Here is an 18,375-nt window from a genome sequence, read left to right on the forward strand (position 1 = left end):
TTCTTATACAGTGACATCAAATTAAGAATCCGAAAATATATATGATTCCAAAAGGAGTGCTTCTGATTCAGTCTTAACATTTTTTGACAAAAACATAAATGACAACTTGACAAATACTTGTCAATTAAAGACACGCGGGGAAATGTTCGTGGGCTGCTGCGATCAGGCACATTATCGATTTCTTGTATAAATATCCCAGATCTGTCGGTTCACATTCTTGGGAGTTATATTTACGAAAGGTGGATAGATTGGTGTATTTACTTCAATAATATATGAGAAGTACAGATTATCGTTTTAATTAGGCGGAAGGAACTGAAGGCGATAAATATGTAAAGTAAACAAAAAGCCACGATTTCTGGAGCAATGAAATATTTTTCAGTCAAATATAGATTATCTATATTTAGTAAATGATCGATGTAGTTTTTGGATAAACATTTTCGTTGTTTGGGAATGCAAATGAAAAGAAGTTGTTTTTGATATTATTTTTTTTATTTTCGTCGTCGATTTAATGTTACAAAAGCTTGAGAGTTGTACATCTGACTGTACTATCACACAAGTAGCAAGAAACTGATCATTCTAGGTCTACTCAATTATAAAAACCTATACGTATATAAAATATCTTACACTCTAAATATTATAGCCTCTTATTCTTAACATTATCATCGTTAAAAAAATATGTCAACATACATGTTAATTGAAAATTTGTACGATCATGCATGTCTTATTACTTCACGATAAAACAAAAAAAAACAACTCTACTCTATATCACAAGAACAAAACACATTATGTAAGTGAAAAAAGCTCCAGTAACTTTTAAATAAAATTTAAAAATACTTGAAACACCTTAAGTACACAGGTACATCATATTCATCAATGTATTATTATAACACATATCACGATGGCTAAAATCACAGATTCCAAACGGAATCCTTTCATAATCAGTAAAAAAAAACTGCACCCCCACTTGGGAGGTCGAAAATACTGTTAAAATAATCATTAAAAATGAAACGAACCTAAAACTAACATCACGCTGCGCTTATTATAAATCTTTATACTCTATAAAAATAGAAAACTCGATTCGTATATGCAGGTCAGTCTCTATTTTCTCGCGGGCAGGATGCGGTACAGCTTCTTTTTGGTGAGCTCAAACTCGGTGCTGATCACCACAGTGCTGCCCCTCGCGATCTTCCTGCAAAAACAACAGCGCTAGTCTCGCACCGGAAGCGGCATCGTCGGCTACTTACTTGAGAAACTGCGGCAGGAAGGTCCAGCCCGCGTTGGCCTGCTTAAAGGTGAGGTAGATTTCGAACGTCGACGGCGTCGTCGGGTCGATCTTGAAATTGCTCAGCCTCCTGCAGTCCTCCTCGCCCTCGTACAACAGGTACAGAGTGCAGCCCTTGAGGCCGTACAGCTCCGTCTCCGCGATCTGGAGCACGTCTTCGGCGACCTTCTGCAGGAGCCCGCACGGCAGCAGGACCTCGCCGCACGACAGGTGCGTCCTCTTCGCCGACCGAATCTCTTCTTCGAGCCGCTTCGACAAGAACGAGACCGGCGAGCTGCAGGACGACTCCTCGACTTGGCCCGATGGGTCGTAATACCACTCTGGAAACAAAGAACTGAGTTCTGGAAGCTCCAGGCGATCGGTGTCGACTTACTGTTTGTTTTCTGATATTCCAAGTACTGGCTGGCTGGAAGAACCTCCATCGTGCGTAACACTAATATCACAAATTAAAAGAAATTAAAAAAAGCGGAAGCGCCGCCTCTATATGTGCTCAAACTCTCTCTACACACAACCTGTCAAACTGAACTGGGCCAAACAGAACGAGCAGCAGCTTATATAGAGGCCCCTATCCGAACAGGCGGAGACGCCCGAGCGCTCCTTCGTGACATCACGTCCACAAGCACGAATGATGTTCTTTGTTTGAGACACGAACATGTTTTTTTTCTATTGACAAAAAAGTGTTTCATTTTGACTAAACTGGAACATCGGTCTGTTGTCACCGGCCAAGACTGACAAGTCGAAACCTGAAAGGGGCCACTCTGGATGGGCGATTTTCCATGGGCGCGTTTGATTTATTGAAAATAACACCGCTTAAGATTCAACCGAAGCCGGTGTTACATCAGCACGTGCACGGGCAAACGTCCAATTTACATCAAGTTGTCTCTGCGATTGCATCATCTGAGGAAGGCCAACTGCGATCGTTTTTCACTTAAGTCTCTTGTTTACAGAACGGGCTTTTTGACAGCTCCAACTAACTCTGACAGTTCGCATTGTTTTAAATCTGGTGCAACAAAATGAATAATCACTCGATTTTGGCAGACACGATGACTATTCTTTGGCCTTGTAATTAATGATAACGCTCAAATAAAGTAAACTTCGATAAGTTACTTTTTTTCTAACACTCAGGCAATTTGTAACCAGACTTGTAATTAAGTCGTCACAAGATCAAAGTCTTCTTTACCATTCTTTATACGTTAAGTGGATTACATTCATTTGTAGTTTAAGAACTGATTACATAATCGGCGTATTGCATCGGGTAAACGACCTGACATACTATGTGACAATCGCGAAATAATCAATTCAAATACGTTAGACTAGGTGACTGTTAGTTGGCAGCTCTGATTGCGCTACCAAATTGTCGCCGCTTTAATTTCTCTCTACAATTCGACCCTTTTTTCAAATTCAGCGATTACCCTATCCCCGAACAAAAGGAATCAACGGAAAATTACCGAATAACCATATGCATAGGTGAGGCCAGATGTTATTTTTACTATCTTATCAAAAATGGCGACTTACGGTCTATGGTAAATAAGTATGCATATTGGATGTTTGCACAATAAATATGTGTATAAAAATGACACAAGACCGTATTTGTCCACACATATCGATAATCATTATTATTATCGTGGAATGACCAATTGGTTGTCGAGCTGTAAATTATTGTAAAATAAACACGAAACATAAAGTACACCGAAACGAACAATAATGAAAGAATTGTTGAACAAACATTGGGTGACCTCAAAAGTCAGCCTTTGTTTTATTTATTAGTGGTGAAATTTCTCTGTTTCCCAACACCACACTCGGGATGATTAACGGATTAGATTTCGGTTCATTTTTGATCGACGATAAAAATGAATTGGTAGAATCGAGTAATCGTCATGATTCAGCGCGGATTAGCGGGTTGGACCGATTAAGCGGCGAATAAATTTGGAAAACGCGAGAGATAACAAAGAGGTTTGTAAGTAAGGGCGACATTGCATCAGCCCAGTTGGGAAGGACGATCAATGTTTGCCAGCAGGACTGACGCATCGTCAATATTATTGGGAAATTTTTAAGGTAGCGGTTCGGCTGATGCAACAAGATCAGAACTTTTGGGATGATGTAACCAGTCCCAACAAACCAACCGAAATTAGTATGGTTGTTATGTGGAAGTGATCGGTTACGAGCGCGATTGTCGGAGTGGAGTCCCGGATTGGGGAATAGATTATCTCAGCGGGGGAGCGTCAGAGGAGAAAGTGTAGAACAGGAGGTTTGGGGTGGGTTAGTTAGAGGACAAGGACGACAGCAGAGCGCTTGCGTTGGCGCTGCCGGGCTCAGCTGACGAGCTGACATCGATTTAGGAATTTTCCATATGATCCCCGGTTTCGAGTCTGAATGGGAAGTTTTCCTCGATTTCCGCGAGGGTGAAATCTCGACACACATGAAATGAAAAGTCGTTCAGAGCACTGGAGCTTTTCGGTGCGGGTCAAAACAACCTAACTTGTGTTGTTTTGTAAATTTCCGCGAAATGACACAATCTAGGTGATGCGAACGCACTTGCGCATTTCCGATTTTCTTCCCGATTCCGCTTCCTTTCATTGATGCTTTCCAGGCGCACTTTTCTTGCGTATTTATGTGATCTTCCTGGGTGTGACTGGAATACCTATTTACGCTTTACGAAGGAAAACGATTGAGAGGCACAAAGAGTGGGACACGCATTATTTTTAGCACAACGAATTAAGTCTTGACGCTTTTATTACACATCATTTGCTTTGAAACCCTACATTCGATCAAATTTGTTTTTTTATCAAATATGAAAGAAACATTTATTTTCGTTATTTTCACGTGACAAAGTTCAAGCAAAACAAATCATCAAAGTATGAACGAGTCGAATGTTAATAAAAGTGTCACTCAAGTAGAATCGGGGATAGAGTCGACAAATTTTTCTAAATAATCATCTTAAATTTTTTAATCGATACTACGTGCAAGTAAACAATAATTTTTTGCGGGATTCTACACTAAGAGGCATTGCATATTTAAAGGCCTTCGTTGTAGCCACACTTATCGCACTGCTTTGCAGATAAAAGGAAACAGCAAATCAATCCAATGGGAAAAAGGAAAATCCCAAACAACAGTCCGCACCGCGTAATTTTCCTTTTTACAACTCCGGCCCGACATACCGGACAATTTGCTTGTAATTCAGCTGCGCTCTGAGTTTCTAAAATCACATTATTAATTTCTACAATTTTCACCGACACCTCATACCGGATGGTTGCGATATAGCATCTGGAGCTACATGTTTGGATGTTTTAGTTTCGACCATTTCTTCTTCTTCCTCTTCTTCTAGTTCGACAGGTTTCCTATAAAAAAACATGCGATTTCTTAGTTGACGAATGTGACGATATCTTTACTGCAAGCTTCGGCGGGATTACGCAGGAACTGCTTATTTTCTTGGTGTCGTTCAAAAATACGCTTTGACAATCGTTCCCGTTTTCACTTAAGACAATCGAGATGTTCTTAGTTTCTGCTTTACTTGATTTGTCTTCATGTTGACGTAAATTTTGACAACGCACTGACACACTCAGATTATTTTTCATGTTAACCAACCTAACTGCTCACCTGAATAAGTACTTTCTGACAGAACCAGCTGTCAACACCTTCTCAAATCTCACATTTTTTGATGACATCTATCGACAAAACTATTTTTGCACGAAAAACAGGTCAAACATAAAGCACAAAAAGTGTAGCGTCGTGAATAGAGATTGTAAGAATCACTGGCCCAACTGGAGGACACTCCACTAATTTTTTTTATCGAAACATTTCTTATTCACTGATGTAATACCAGTTCGTAATTTTTAACCCGTGCTGAATTTTTTAACCTTACAGATTTCTTAACGAAGATGCAAAGTTGGTTTTATTGTATTTATTATTCGCATAATGTAAAACCAGTTCACATTTTAATCCAATTTTTGACCCGTGCTGAATTTTTTAAACATCCTAGATTTTTTAACGAAATGCAAAGTTGACTTTATTGTATTTTTCTAATTCAGTTACGAGAAGCAACCATTGTGATATGTTATTTTAGTTGTCAAACGTGCTTCATTTAATAACTAGTGAAAAAAGTGACATTATGTTATCATTAGTGTTAAAAAATGACATTACTGATATTAGTAGTATTATCCCCGAAAATTATTGAAATAGCAGAATTAAATAGGATTTCAATCAGAATGTGTGCTTTTCGTAACTAATTGGAAAACATCTTGTATGAAACACGTAGCAAAATGGCTATTTTTGCACACGACATGTTGATACTCGTGATCCAATTATCATGTCTAGTGCAAAAAAGACGCTCATTTTGCAACTCGTTGCATAAATAGCTATTTTTGGTCAACTTTTGGTCGACACCTCTTATTAATCTGTGTTCATATTAAAACAAAATAAATACATCTCTGGTGAACACTTTATTAGTTAGGTTCGCCTGTGGTGGTACTTACTTCCAAAAGCTCTTAAAAGGGTTTTAATTTACGACATTTATCCTTATTTTATCCTTTTTAAATAAAATTTACCAGTAAGGGGATTAAAACAGGAAAGTACATATCATATAATTTATCAGATTTTGTTTACCGTAAGCCTGTAAGCTACATAACAGAAATATAATCAGTTCTATATTTGACTTTTGATACCATCACGAAGCCTTCCAGCCCGAGAGTAAAAAAAATAAAAACAATTTTTGTTACGAGAGAATATTACTGCAGAAGGTGTGTGTGCTAGGGTAGAGTCACTTTTCGTATAGCTGATAATGATTTATCAGTTTCGACAGATTTAAAGTTTGATTTGAGGTTCAGTTGATCTGTGATGATCAAATCTACAATAGAGAAATGTTTTATGATCACGTCTTATACGTCAATTAAGAGTAATCAATTATCATCACTATGATTATTATTATTATGTGAAGAAACGAGTCTTATTGCTTCAGATTAAGACGAAATCCTGTGTTTTCGAGGATTGTGTCCTAATTTCTGTGTAAGCGGCGGTCAATTTAACAATGTTTTATGATCACGTCCTATATGTCAATTAAGAATAATAAAGTCTTATCGCTATGATTATTATATGAAGAAATGAGTGTAGTAGGTTCAGATTAAGACCAAATCTTGTGTTTTCAGGAATAGTGTCGTAATTTCTGTGTAAGCGGCGATCAACTCAAAACAGCTGTAAACAGATGTTTATACTTTTTTAAAACAGTCGTCCAACATATTCGCCTAGTGCCTTGACAACAAGACCGGGAGACGTGAGCTAGTAAAAGACAAAATGCAGCTAGACAAGAACAGCCTGAATATAAACAGGAAACTGGACCGTATCGCCGTCGCTGCGACTCACGTCTCCGGCGCACTCTGTTCCTCAAGCTTTCCATTTCTTCTTTGTGTCACATCCCCGCGGCCAAGTTTTCGCGAATATTACGCAAAATCTCGAACCGAAGCGGATCTTGACCGATCGCAGCCCTCACAAAACTCAACTCGGGGTGTTTGTTGGGGCCTGACGTGTCTAAATCGAGAGAAACTGAACGAAAACCGGCTAGCGGTGGAGCGAGATGGCGACAAGGGCCGTACGTCTCAGCTCGCACCCAATCGATCGTTACAGCTGATTTTGACGGCTGTTACCAGGCAGAGGGAGCATAAAGAGTGGAAGGCGTCCTGATTGGTCGAAAGCAGCCCCACCACTCGATCAGCTGACTTGTGTGTTCAAGTTCTTTGTTAGCCGGCACCCGGTGCAGCGGTTTCTGGGGGTCTTGTAGGATGACGGACGTTGTGTGAAAACATACTGGAGTCGAGATGCTGAGGAACAGGGGCGAGGAGGACAGGCCTCCGAAAAGTTCCAAGTTGCAGGCGGTTTTCAGCAAGCTGTCGGGGGTGATCCCCAGGGCCCCCGAACTAGGAAGTCCCAAGACTATGTCGTCGGACATCATCGAATCGGTGTTGGTGGATTCGCCAGTTCCGGCCCCCTCGAGTGAGTACCTGTGAAATTTTTCGGTGCTGGCACAAGTTACGTCAGTTCCTGTACCTAAAGTCCGTCAAAAACACAAAATGTCAATAATTTTTGTTATATTTTTTTTAAGTTGAGAAACTTTCTTTTCCGGTTTTTTTAATACTTTTTACGTCCGTGAAAATAGTACACTTTTCTTCTGGTCGTGGCACCGGCGCAGAATAATTCATGATTTTTTTTTATTCACTCCTTTTGTAGAACTTTAGAGCTTATCTCATTCATAATTCCAATCCGACTTATCAGATTTTTCCTTTCCAGTTACCGAACTAGTAGTGAATGGTAGTGAAAAATATTTTCGTCGCTCAGTTCGGTTATTAAAATTGCGTACTCGGATTGTTTCCATTTAAGTATTAGGTACACCGTCCTACAAAGCAACAAAAATGATTCAGTGTTGTTGTAATTTATTCTGTTTTCTTTGTTGTATCATTTTTTCAAATCAGAATTCACGCTTATCTGGCTTATTTATCTGTGTTCGTTACACTTTTTGACGAATTATTTACCCCTCATGATAATTTCCAAAATTTGAATACAAAGATCCGGAACTGTTCGCGATCACTCTGCGGAGCAATTTCGTTTCACTGAAAAAATAAAAAAGTTGAAAGGAAATTAGAGTGTTTGGGCGATTTTTACAGATAGCTGAATAAACAAAAAACAATGTATTTTTGGCGTTTCCAATAAGTTTCAAGTGTTAACAAATTCTAAAATATGCTTTCGAGAAACTCAGATTGAATTTAAAGAAAATAAATTTCTATAGATTTGCATTTTATTTTACACATTTGATTATATCAACAGGTTTTATAACTGTTTAATTTTAAGTATCGTTCTGCCAGACTACTACTTGTGACTTATTTTTTCATTCATCAAGTATTTTTGATAAAGATTGTTAAATTTTAATAAATCTTTTTCCTTAGAATTAATTGTTATTGTAATCATCGAATTTCGAAACAACAGAAGCTTTGGTACAAATGTTTTTCATTTTTATGTAATGCATTTCATGATTTATAGTGAGAAAAATAATTCCCTTGAAACGTATTTTTAGAAATTAGCGTAAGAGCATATTAATTGTACAGCTCCAAAATCTATTTTTACCGGTTTTCGGGTATTTAAGAGGTTAATAAACACAATAAAATAATCATATTATACAACCACCATAATTAATTCTTTACATTGTGCACTATAACGTTTTTGGGACACTTTGTGTTCGACAGAACGAAATTTTCTACAATATTTTCGTGTTGCTAAAGGCGTTTTTCATAAATTTTAAGTGGAATATATAAATAAGTATTCACACATTTTGATGAAATGAGATATCATTGGAAACTTGAAAAAATTAAATTAAAATTATTTTTCTAATTATTATCATTTAATCTCGAATGTCCTCGAAATCTTGAGTAAAGATTATATTTTGATACGAATTGATAAAGGCAACAAACTGGTAACTGGATGCACAATATTGTATTTGGTTAAGAAAAAAACAATAGACACCCTGTAAAATAATATGTACAGTCGCCGCCGTTGAAATCTCAGACAGGAAAGATTTAAACACTTTGTATAAATTCCGAAATTTGATTAGCGTAAACAGGATTTTCATCAAGGATTATAAAGTCAGTGTCAGTTTTTGACATATTAGGTCAGAATCGAGCGTAACTTTTGAAATGCCACAATTATGTGACTTGCAAAAATGTGTTAGACTGAGGGACGGTGTGAGTATAAGAGCCAGTGCGAGAGAAATTAATGTGGAAAAGGCTTGAGTGACATTTTGAGAAACGTCACTTTCAATACCATTTACAAAGCCAAAAGTTTGGCGTCAAAGTGTCTGAGTTTTCAACGGCCGCGACTGTACGGTAAGATAAAGTGGATAGTTTTTGGTAAAAAAATAAATGAGTGTGCAGTAAAATAATACATAATAAAATAATACATATTAATAAATGTTCAATAAAGACGACTTGAAAATGAAAAGTGTAGTGTAGAATTTTTTTTTAAACAGGCCAAAGAAGAAAGATAAATAGTGAACTCAAGATCAGTAAGAAACAGTAAAGAAAAATGAACTGTTTCGTCAGTAAATTATTAAGTATCACATTAAGAAATTAAAGTTAATTCACTGTTAAAAAATAAAAAAGTACAACAAACACTTGTACTGTAAAAATTGGAATACAATAAAAACTATTTGCACATTTTTTCGTGTTCACTTTATACTGTACATACAAAATACCAAGTGACCATAAAAGGTCGTGGCGTTTTTTCATATGTTGGCAATTCAAATATTGGTCATTCGGATGACAATACATTCCGTGTTTGACAGTAGTCATAGGCGTACGGTTTTGGAAGGGTGCCTGAATTCATCGAATTAATTGAAAAAAGAAAAAAACTGTATATCTTAACAAACATATAAAAGCGAGTCATTAAAGAAAATGTTCGAAATGATGTTTACCTTGCTACAAACAACAATGAACTCTTCTATTTAAAAATTAAAAACATTAGTCAGCACGTCAGCATTTTAGGTTCCACATTTGCATCTTCAGTTGTTGCAGTTCTTGCATATTGCAAAAAATTTTTAAATGGAGGACAAAAAGAAATCGAGAGGAGTCAAGTCAGGTGACCGGCTTGGCCACAATCCTACACTTTTCAATCGGCTTGGGGAAAAGTCTTCTAAAAATATGTATTTAAAATAGCCGTTTGTTAGTTTCACATCATCCAGTTGTTTAATGAATGGTTAAAGAAAGAGTCTTTGGTATCTTTGAGTGTTTCATTGAAGAAGGTTGGGCCAATAATTCGCCTTTGGGACATTGTAACCCAAACACCAATTTCAATTAGATGCAGTGGTACTCCAATAACGTTGTGGGGATTATATGCTGCCTAAGTTCTATAACTTGATAGTTACTGAAATCAGAAAGGCGAAACCAAGCCTCATCAGAAAAAAATCTCTTACATGTCATCAATTGATTAACTTATTGTACCAGTAGCAAAATTGAATTTGTGGGGAAAATCAGAAGCTAGCAGGTGTTGTCGAACCAAGGAATATTTGTAAGGGTATAAGGTAAACTTGTTTTCTTGATTCTTTTTTTAGGTTGGAGCTTAGGAATTTTATTGTTATTGTGAATAATCGCCATTGTAAAATTTTTTTTACAAAACAACGGTAAACAAGAATTATTAAGATGGATTAATTTTATTTTGCAATCCGTTTCAAACTTAAGCGATTACAATAAATATCTTGTGCTTAGTAGTAAAAACCATTTTAAAAAATAAAGCATGATAATGAAAACTTTGTTTTATTTGAACTTTGGTATGACGTAAAGTCTAACTGGTGAGTCTAATATTCCAATATAAATCTTAAAATATATTGCCAACCTAATAAAAAAATACAGTTATTATTATTATTATTGGCAGTTATAGTCACTTGGTATTTCACTGACGATCACTTTTGTCGGGTGTTCATTTAAATTTATCCTCAAACTTGGCGTTGAAGAGTCTATTGTGAACGCACCACTCATCAGTCTGCAGTGTAAAAACATAAAAAGTGAGGTTATTGAAACAGCTAATCCGTGATGTGTGATCATCCGTGGTACGTTCACAATCGACTTTTTAACGCCAACTTTGAGGATAAATTTAAATGAACACGTATACAATATGATCAAAAAAAAATCTGGAAACGTGGGGCGTAACTTGGTAAACTTACCAATTTTGATATTTCGCGAATTTTATTTAAAAAAAGATTTTTATACAACAAACCAAAATATTCCTGAGAGTTTTTTTCTCCATAGCTTCCTTTGTCGTTTTTTTTTGACCGTTTTTGACGTTAATTCTAACCAATCTCTCGTAAGAAGGTTTCACACTATGAAAGATTGTAAAAATGTGTCAATTTTATTCTGATAGTTCCCGTTTTTTTTTGCAACCAACTGTAAGGGTGGTGTACTATTACGATCATAAAATTTTGGACATCAAACTTCTGTCACATTAAAAAAATTACTCTAAATCATGCTTTATTGAAACTGTGACATGAAAGATGAAATTGTTGTCAATTTGACACCTGTTTAAAATACATATATTTTTTTTTAATATGCGAGTACATTTGGGTATTTGTTTTATATTTTCTATTAATTAAAACCTCGTTCTATTCCATTTGTCTGATTTTTACAACTTTTTGAATATTTTCTCGGTAAATCTGACATTCACATTTTCAAAATTGACACAATCAAAATTGAGGTTATTAATACATAAGGGTCGTTTTAGAATGTATGACAGCACGATGACATTAGTGTCCAAAATTTTTAGATCGCAATAGTACTATGGCGGACAAAAAATTTTGGCCGTCATTGTCTGTCAATTCAAAAAAAAAAATTGTAATCCGTACTTTATTGTCATCATGATTACCGTCTTGATTATGAACGTTATTTTTTGGGTGGTAAATTTCAAAACTCAAAATTATTTTATCATTGCTACTACACAGAACGTTTACCTCACGTTATCCATGTACGATTGCTCTAATTTTGTTCATTCATATCGGATTTTTGGAATATCTGAGCTTCAAACAGTTTAAATTGATTGTCAAAATGACAAGAATCGGAAGTGGGGTTACGATTCCTAAAGGTTTATTTACACTTTACTTGAATGTCAAGAAAGTGACGGCCAAAATTTTTTGGCCGCCGTAGTACGTGCTACAAAGGTCTTTTAATGCGTTCACATTATTCTTAATCTTGGTCTACTAAAATATGTTTTGCAGAATTTTTTGTCACACAAATTACCTTTGTACATGTAATACTTTTAAAAACGAGTTATTGTTCCGGAATTTTTTTACAACAAAAAGAAATTACCTCCACGAACGCACTCTTGAGTCTAGAGTTTCAAACCAGACTCACGTTCACTGTCGTTCTTATTTCAGGCTACCACCCAGACTGCCCGGCGAGTCCGGACGAGAGAGGTCTCTGCCTGACAGTGTCCTCTTTGACCCACCGTCTAGAGATGGAGCTGCGATCGGCGAAAAGAACCCACTTGTCCTGCGGCGAGGTACTTTTGCCTTGCGGCCTCCTTCATCGAATATCGCGCGACATCCTCTCGATGGCTGAATCAGAGCCGTACGGCATCAAGGGATGCCTCATTTACATCAATTTCGAGGCGTCGGACGAGTGCAGGAAACTGTCGAACGTTAAATGCGACCCGGGAACCGCCACCACTTTCGAGCTTAATCTGACTTTCAAGCAGCACTCCACCGGGTGGAATTTCATACCCCAGTTCCTCAAGTATGTCGCTTTTTATGCCGACGGCTGTCGGACGCTCAATTTTGTTTGTTTGTCGACAGGAATTTGGCCAGGGGTGGTACCATCGTGGTGAGTCCGGCTTATGTATTAAGCAAGAGAAAATTGTACCGTTCTATCGTAGAATAGACAATTGACAAGACTGAAAATCTTCATAAGAATCGCCGTCACATTTCATTATATCCAATTGATCTTACGACGAGTATTATTATTATTTTTTTTATTAATGTGTTACATGATAGGTACCTACCGCTTAATTCATCATCGACTGTAAGTCAAAAACTAAAGTCACTAAAACATAAGAAAAAAAATGAACGTGATAGAGTTAGTGCATAGGTATTCTACTTAGGATTTAGAATCAGTGACTGAAATTTTTCCATTGTGTTTGGATCAAACACAAAGCAACTTGAAAGGAGCCTTTTTGACAAGAGACTTTAACATCAGTGATATTATGAATGATTTGATTTGAACATGTACCTGGATGTTAAAATCGGTTAATTAACTTATCAACTGGTTTCGACAGTTGCACGCGACAACTTTAAAAATGTTTCAGATATTTTTGTTAAATTTATTCTGTCGCAACACCCTGCTGAAATGATATCTGTTGAAATGTTTTGGTGGGGCGAAAAATTGATTGTCGAATTTTTTTAATTTTCTTTCTTGACGGAATGGAACTCTTCTTTTGTAGATTATTTAAGTGTTATTATTAGTTAAACAGCAAAGCTCATTTTTGTGATATTTAATGAAAATGAATCAAAAAATCAAATTTTTAATCTCGATTATTTGACAGTATTTAGCAATTTTGGTATTATTAGTGTAAACGTGGACGCGTTTCAATAGTTATGTAATTGTAAAATGTGTTACAGTTATTTTATCGTAAGATTATTAGTAGATAAGGTCCTTGTGTGATAGTACTAAATGGTACAGTAAAATTTTTGTACTTTATCAGAATTTATTATTAATAAATACATGTAAAGCATGTTAATAAAGATTATTTTATTGACTGTGTAGTTAAACTCACGAAACAACTCTGCCACCGCAAGGTCACGTCCAGACATTTTGTTAATCGCAAGAGAAATTACGGGACAACGAAAAATATACTCACCGGCACAAAAAACGACTCACTTTGAATTTTATTAATATAATTAAGTAATTCATTGTATTAGAATTGTTTTTTTGATATCATGTTGTATTGATAAGTGTTATTTAAGTAAGTTATTCTTTACCAAAGAATATCCGACAAACAAAACATTAAACACAGCAAATACAATTTTAATGAAACAAAAATAAAAGTAGGTAATTTTTTAGAAAAAATTCTGTTATGAAAAATTGCCAAAATTTGAACAGCATTTTGAATTAGTATCTCGTATTGTCAAATTGAATCTTTTAACACGTAAATCAACCGACAAAAACACAACATGGAAGTAGTGCAAATTTTCTAATAATTTATTTAAACAAAACAATTCAGTTGCCATGGTGACCATAGCACTCCCGATCATTGAAAATATCCCAATTTAACTACGGGGTGATCAAATAGGACTGTTTAAGTTGGTAACACTGAATTGTATTTTAAATCGTATAACAGGAGTAACTTTCGGTTGTTGATGGCTTGTCGTTGTTAATGCTATACCTACATCAGATATTTGTCAAATAAACCAACAAAACATATCCGGTTGCAGTGTTATAAATAACCGAATTAAAAAATTTTCTTAATTGTACTGCCAACTTAAACAGTCCTTCTTGATCACCCGGTATAATAAAGAAAAATAAGCACAAATATAATTTCAAGATCATTTAATAAAGAAATCATGATGAGTCGTTTTTTGTGCCGGTCAGTGTAGAAAGACCTTAGTGTCATTTAAAGATTTTCTTCTGCTTTTCACTTTGGAGTGTCATCTGCATCTGATTCAGATTGTTCTTTCTCTTGGTGCTTACTCTTGCGGGAACACATACTTTTATTGAGAGAATTGTCAAATGTGAAGTCTGGAATATTACATAGTTTGAATTTATAGTCACTTTTTTTTAACGCTGGCCATAGGGATTTACATACTAAAAAGATTAGGGTCTGTTATAACCTGTTTAGTATGAATCTTCAAGTGAAATTTGGCAGAATATTAGATTAGTATTTTATAAATCAATTTCAGTTTGGCCTATCGTACATCACGGAATTAGAGCAAAAATAAATTTATCACGTGGCTTGTCAAGTATTCTTGTACGACGTAAAATATTGGAAATGTGATGCCTGCAATGGACATTACAGAAGAAATCATTCTCAAAAGAGAATGTGCAAGCCACGACGTGCAATTTCAACAAATTTTGAATGAAATTTTCAATAGATTTTGCAATTTTTACCAAAACCTTCTGTATTACTGACAGAGTATTACTCGTACTCAAAAGTGTAGTTTGAGTGATTCCCGCAGTAAACGCATTAAACGGGCGCTTTTTGGGGATATTATTCTTAAGTTTTTGTCACCGAGGATTTTTCTTGTTCAAATGACATTTTGAATTTGAAGTCAAAAAACTCCTTGTTTTTTACTGCTTTGAAATTAATTTTCAGTGGAATTTGGTGTAATCATGGCAAATCAGAAAGAAAGTATGAACTTACTGTACTCAATCTTAACTCTAAAAACTGTCATTCAACATCTATAATAGCAGAAGCGCGAAGCACCCGTTTTGTGGCGCCGTCATCGGCGGAATTGACTCTTTCTCGGAAACATTTTCATAATGCATTTTTAATGAAATGAACAGGTCGGTTATAATAATACATCTGTGTGTATTTTTTACCTATATACATGTCTAGCATAATAAAGGTGTTTTTGTTTTTTTAATTTGGCGTCGAAGTTGGCGTTGAAAAGTCGATTGTGAATGAACCAATCGTCTTAAAAACACTGATTCTTCAAACTGCAGATTAAAAACACAAACAACAACGCAAAAGGTGAGGTTAGAACATCTGATGAGCCCATCTTAAAAAACATTGATTTTTCAAACTGCATTATTAAAAACGTAAAAAGTTGTAAGTAATCCGGTGGTGCGCTCACAATCGAATCAACTCTTCAATCTTCAACGACTTCGCCAAATTGAAAAAAACACCCGTTATATTAGAATACATTTAGCTAGGTCACAAACCACTCTCCGTTGATCTTACAACCATTGCGTAAATAACTTTTTGTTAAATGACTTTTGTTCACTTGCATAACCCATTTTGTAAAATTGGATATTTCGGTAAAAAAAAGGTTTTAATAAAAATTGGCCGTAAAATGAAAAACAAGACATTTTAATAGATTTATTTAGACACTCTTAGCGATTAATCAGATTCTTGTGTTGTAATAAAATGGGTTTCTAAGAAACCGTACATGAAAGAATAGGTGCTTTAAAAAATAAACTGTGTTATAAAAAAGATTATTTTATTTTGTTTTTGAACTCGTGAAATAATTACAGTAGGTACAGCAGAACCTGCCAAATTATTTTGTGAAATAAAAAACGAATCATGTCAGTTCTTTTGGGGCGTAACTGCACCTTTCAGTTTACAATCCTAAAACTACATATTTTTTAAGACATGTTTTGTTTTTTCCTCGTGCAATTTGAGGTTTTTCTTCCATTTCGTCCTAAACGCACATTGATCACATTCATACCACTTTTCACCGGGCGTGTGTCTGGCCTTCACGTGTTGCCTCAGATTGTCCTTCCTCTTCGACCTATACTCACATTGTTCACATTCAAACCAACGGATTTCCTCTGGGGCCGCGTGTTTCTCCGCTATGTGTCGCTTCAAGTGCACTTTCCACTTGGCCGAAAACGAGCAGGAACTGCATTTGAAATTTTTTTCCAACGTGTGTTCGTCCCTCTTGTGCGCCTTCAGGCAATACTTTGAGGAGGCCTTGTATGGACACTGATCACATTCGAACCATTTATTCTGGTGCATGGAAACCATGTGCTTGCGCAGATAATCTTTGTGTTTGCCCTTGTAGGGGCACAACTGACACTCAAACCACTGAATCTGTTCTGGCGCCGTGTGTTTGGTGAGAATGTGGGCTTCGAGAACGTGGTTGCTTTTGCTTTTGTACGGACAATGGTCACATGGAAACCACTTCATGTGACTCGACGCTGTGTGCATGCGGGCTTTGTGGCGGCGTAGGTTGGGTCTGTGCAGGGTTGTGAATGAACATTCAGTGCACTCGTTTATGGGGCAACCTCTGTCAAAGTGTCTCAGCCAAAATAACAAAGAAAAAGTTTTGAAATTGCAATTTTTGCATTTGTATCGACGGTGGGGTCTTTCGATTTTGGGGTTGCAGTCTACCTTGTGAATTATTTGGGTATGTTTGTACAAATCTAACAACAGGTGGGTGGAAAAGCCACAAATGTTGCATTCGTAAGACTCTAACATCTGAATACAGCTAGGAAAATTTGAAGCTTCTCGCTGTTGGTTTTCTATTGCAAACCGAGATTTGATTATTTGTGAATAAAGGCCTCCATTTTTTGGTTCTTCTTTTACCTTTGGCAGTGCAGTTTCAAGTCTGGTGCTGGAAATCTTGTTCATATTTTGTTCAACTTCAATGAACTACAAAGAATCATTTAATGTAATGTTTCTCATTTATTTAAAGATTACCAGACTACTCAGACCTACAGAACATCCCCATCAGACAGCAGTTCCTTTAAAAACCTTGGGAATTAAAGTGAGGTTATAATAATATATTTGACATTTCGATGATAACGAGAACGAGAGGTCTTTCCGTTCATCAGGCACAGTGTTAAAACATAAAACATCGTTTATTAATCTAATTATTATTTTGCACTTTTGTTTTTTTTTTGTACAACGTAAAACTCTATTATGTAAACGAGTTCACAGTGGCAAACAGTAGAACTTTGTATTTGTTACAAAAGGAAAAGGGGGCAAGGCATTGAGACCGGATGTAATTATCATTACGGATATTTCTATCAAGCAACGATAATTTCTTTGAAAGCACTATTTATATTATTATATCATCATTTATTTTTCTATACACCCACTTTTTACACGACATCCAGGTCTTGTAAAATTACTCCATTATTATTATTACTAGATGAATCATTTAGCAGGACCCCTAAGCTCCGTTGGGATTTGACAGTAGCGTGTACAAGAAATTTTTATTTAATAAATAATGTTGGAATTGGACTGTTATATTTTGCCCATTTAAAGAGATTCATTAGGAACGTACCCATAACCTTAAAAAAGTGAATCGGTCACTGTTACATTTCAATAAATTTGTTTTTTGTAACTTTTGAATAATACGTGACATTGCTGTTTTTGAAAAACATTAAGTAATAATCTTCTTCTCGAAATAATTCAACCAATAAAAAATAGTGCATGCGTTTCTGAGGCGAATTTTAATTTTACATAACCCATATTTCGGACAGTCTCAGCCCCTGTAGTGTGGCAGCTTCACGAAATATGACAACCTTTGCGAATTGTTTACCCAAAGATCCCAAGTTAACAACCGAACCAAAAACTGGTGATTACCGTCAAATATACTGTAAGCCAGTTGAAAAACTTCGATCTTTACCGTCTTCACCATTTTATTGTGTGCAAACCATCCCGGATTACCCGGATTGTTACAAGTGTGAACATTGTGAATTTTCGACTCATTTACGAGTCGAGTTAAGACATCACTCTTCCATTAATATCAAATCTAAAAAATCTCAATTCAATCTAAAAACCTACAAATGCAAAAATTGCAAATTTGAAACGCACTCCTGTTTGATCTTGTTCAAACATGTCGCAGACTTATGTAAAACTAACAAATGGTATACGTGTGATTCGTGCCAGCACAGGACGCACAGTAAAAA

The 18,375-nt window shown here is 35.9% G+C and overlaps 3 protein-coding genes and 1 long non-coding RNA gene across 4 annotated transcripts; 1 reads left to right on the top strand and 3 right to left on the bottom strand.

The window, feature by feature from the left end:
- Positions 1–467: 467 nt before the first annotated feature.
- On the bottom strand, positions 468–1,818 carry LOC138138048 (protein scylla-like). The gene is made up of 3 exons (XM_069057768.1): positions 1,656–1,818; positions 1,245–1,602; positions 468–1,189 (listed from the first exon to the last, which is right to left on the bottom strand). The coding sequence occupies exons 1-3, from the start codon at positions 1,702–1,704 to the stop codon at positions 1,099–1,101; spliced, it is 498 nt and encodes a 165-aa protein (XP_068913869.1). The 5' UTR covers positions 1,705–1,818; the 3' UTR covers positions 468–1,098.
- A 5,150-nt stretch (positions 1,819–6,968) lies between these two features.
- Positions 6,969–13,555, top strand: LOC138138045 (protein charybde-like). The gene is made up of 3 exons (XM_069057764.1): positions 6,969–7,264; positions 12,180–12,537; positions 12,597–13,555. The coding sequence occupies exons 1-3, from the start codon at positions 7,090–7,092 to the stop codon at positions 12,679–12,681; spliced, it is 618 nt and encodes a 205-aa protein (XP_068913865.1). The 5' UTR covers positions 6,969–7,089; the 3' UTR covers positions 12,682–13,555.
- Positions 13,556–16,090: 2,535 nt separating this feature from the next.
- On the bottom strand, positions 16,091–16,666 carry her (hermaphrodite). The gene has a single exon (XM_069058542.1). The coding sequence runs from the start codon at positions 16,664–16,666 to the stop codon at positions 16,091–16,093; it is 576 nt and encodes a 191-aa protein (XP_068914643.1).
- Positions 16,667–16,838: 172 nt separating this feature from the next.
- LOC138138050 (uncharacterized) lies at positions 16,839–18,236 on the bottom strand. The gene is made up of 2 exons (XR_011161949.1): positions 17,159–18,236; positions 16,839–17,110 (listed from the first exon to the last, which is right to left on the bottom strand). It is a non-coding gene; the product is annotated as an uncharacterized lncRNA (long non-coding RNA).
- Positions 18,237–18,375: the final 139 nt, after the last annotated feature.

This window comes from Tenebrio molitor, chromosome 9, assembly GCF_963966145.1.
Source record: "Tenebrio molitor chromosome 9, icTenMoli1.1, whole genome shotgun sequence".
Lineage (NCBI taxonomy): Eukaryota > Metazoa > Arthropoda > Insecta > Coleoptera > Tenebrionidae > Tenebrio > Tenebrio molitor.

Coding starts and splice junctions, on each gene's coding strand:
- her (XM_069058542.1), bottom strand. CDS start 16,666: ATGCACACAGCGTCGAGTCACATGAAGTGGTTTCCATGTGACCATTGT.
- LOC138138048 (XM_069057768.1), bottom strand. CDS start 1,704: ATGGAGGTTCTTCCAGCCAGCCAGTACTTGGAATATCAGAAAACAAAC. Junction 1,603..1,655: donor GGAATATCAGAAAACAAACA/GTAAGTCGACAC, acceptor CTTTGTTTCCAG/AGTGGTATTACGACCCATCG. Junction 1,190..1,244: donor TTCCTGCCGCAGTTTCTCAA/GTAAGTAGCCGA, acceptor TTGTTTTTGCAG/GAAGATCGCGAGGGGCAGCA.
- LOC138138045 (XM_069057764.1), top strand. CDS start 7,090: ATGCTGAGGAACAGGGGCGAGGAGGACAGGCCTCCGAAAAGTTCCAAG. Junction 7,265..12,179: donor GCCAGTTCCGGCCCCCTCGA/GTGAGTACCTGT, acceptor TTCTTATTTCAG/GCTACCACCCAGACTGCCCG. Junction 12,538..12,596: donor TTCATACCCCAGTTCCTCAA/GTATGTCGCTTT, acceptor GTTTGTCGACAG/GAATTTGGCCAGGGGTGGTA.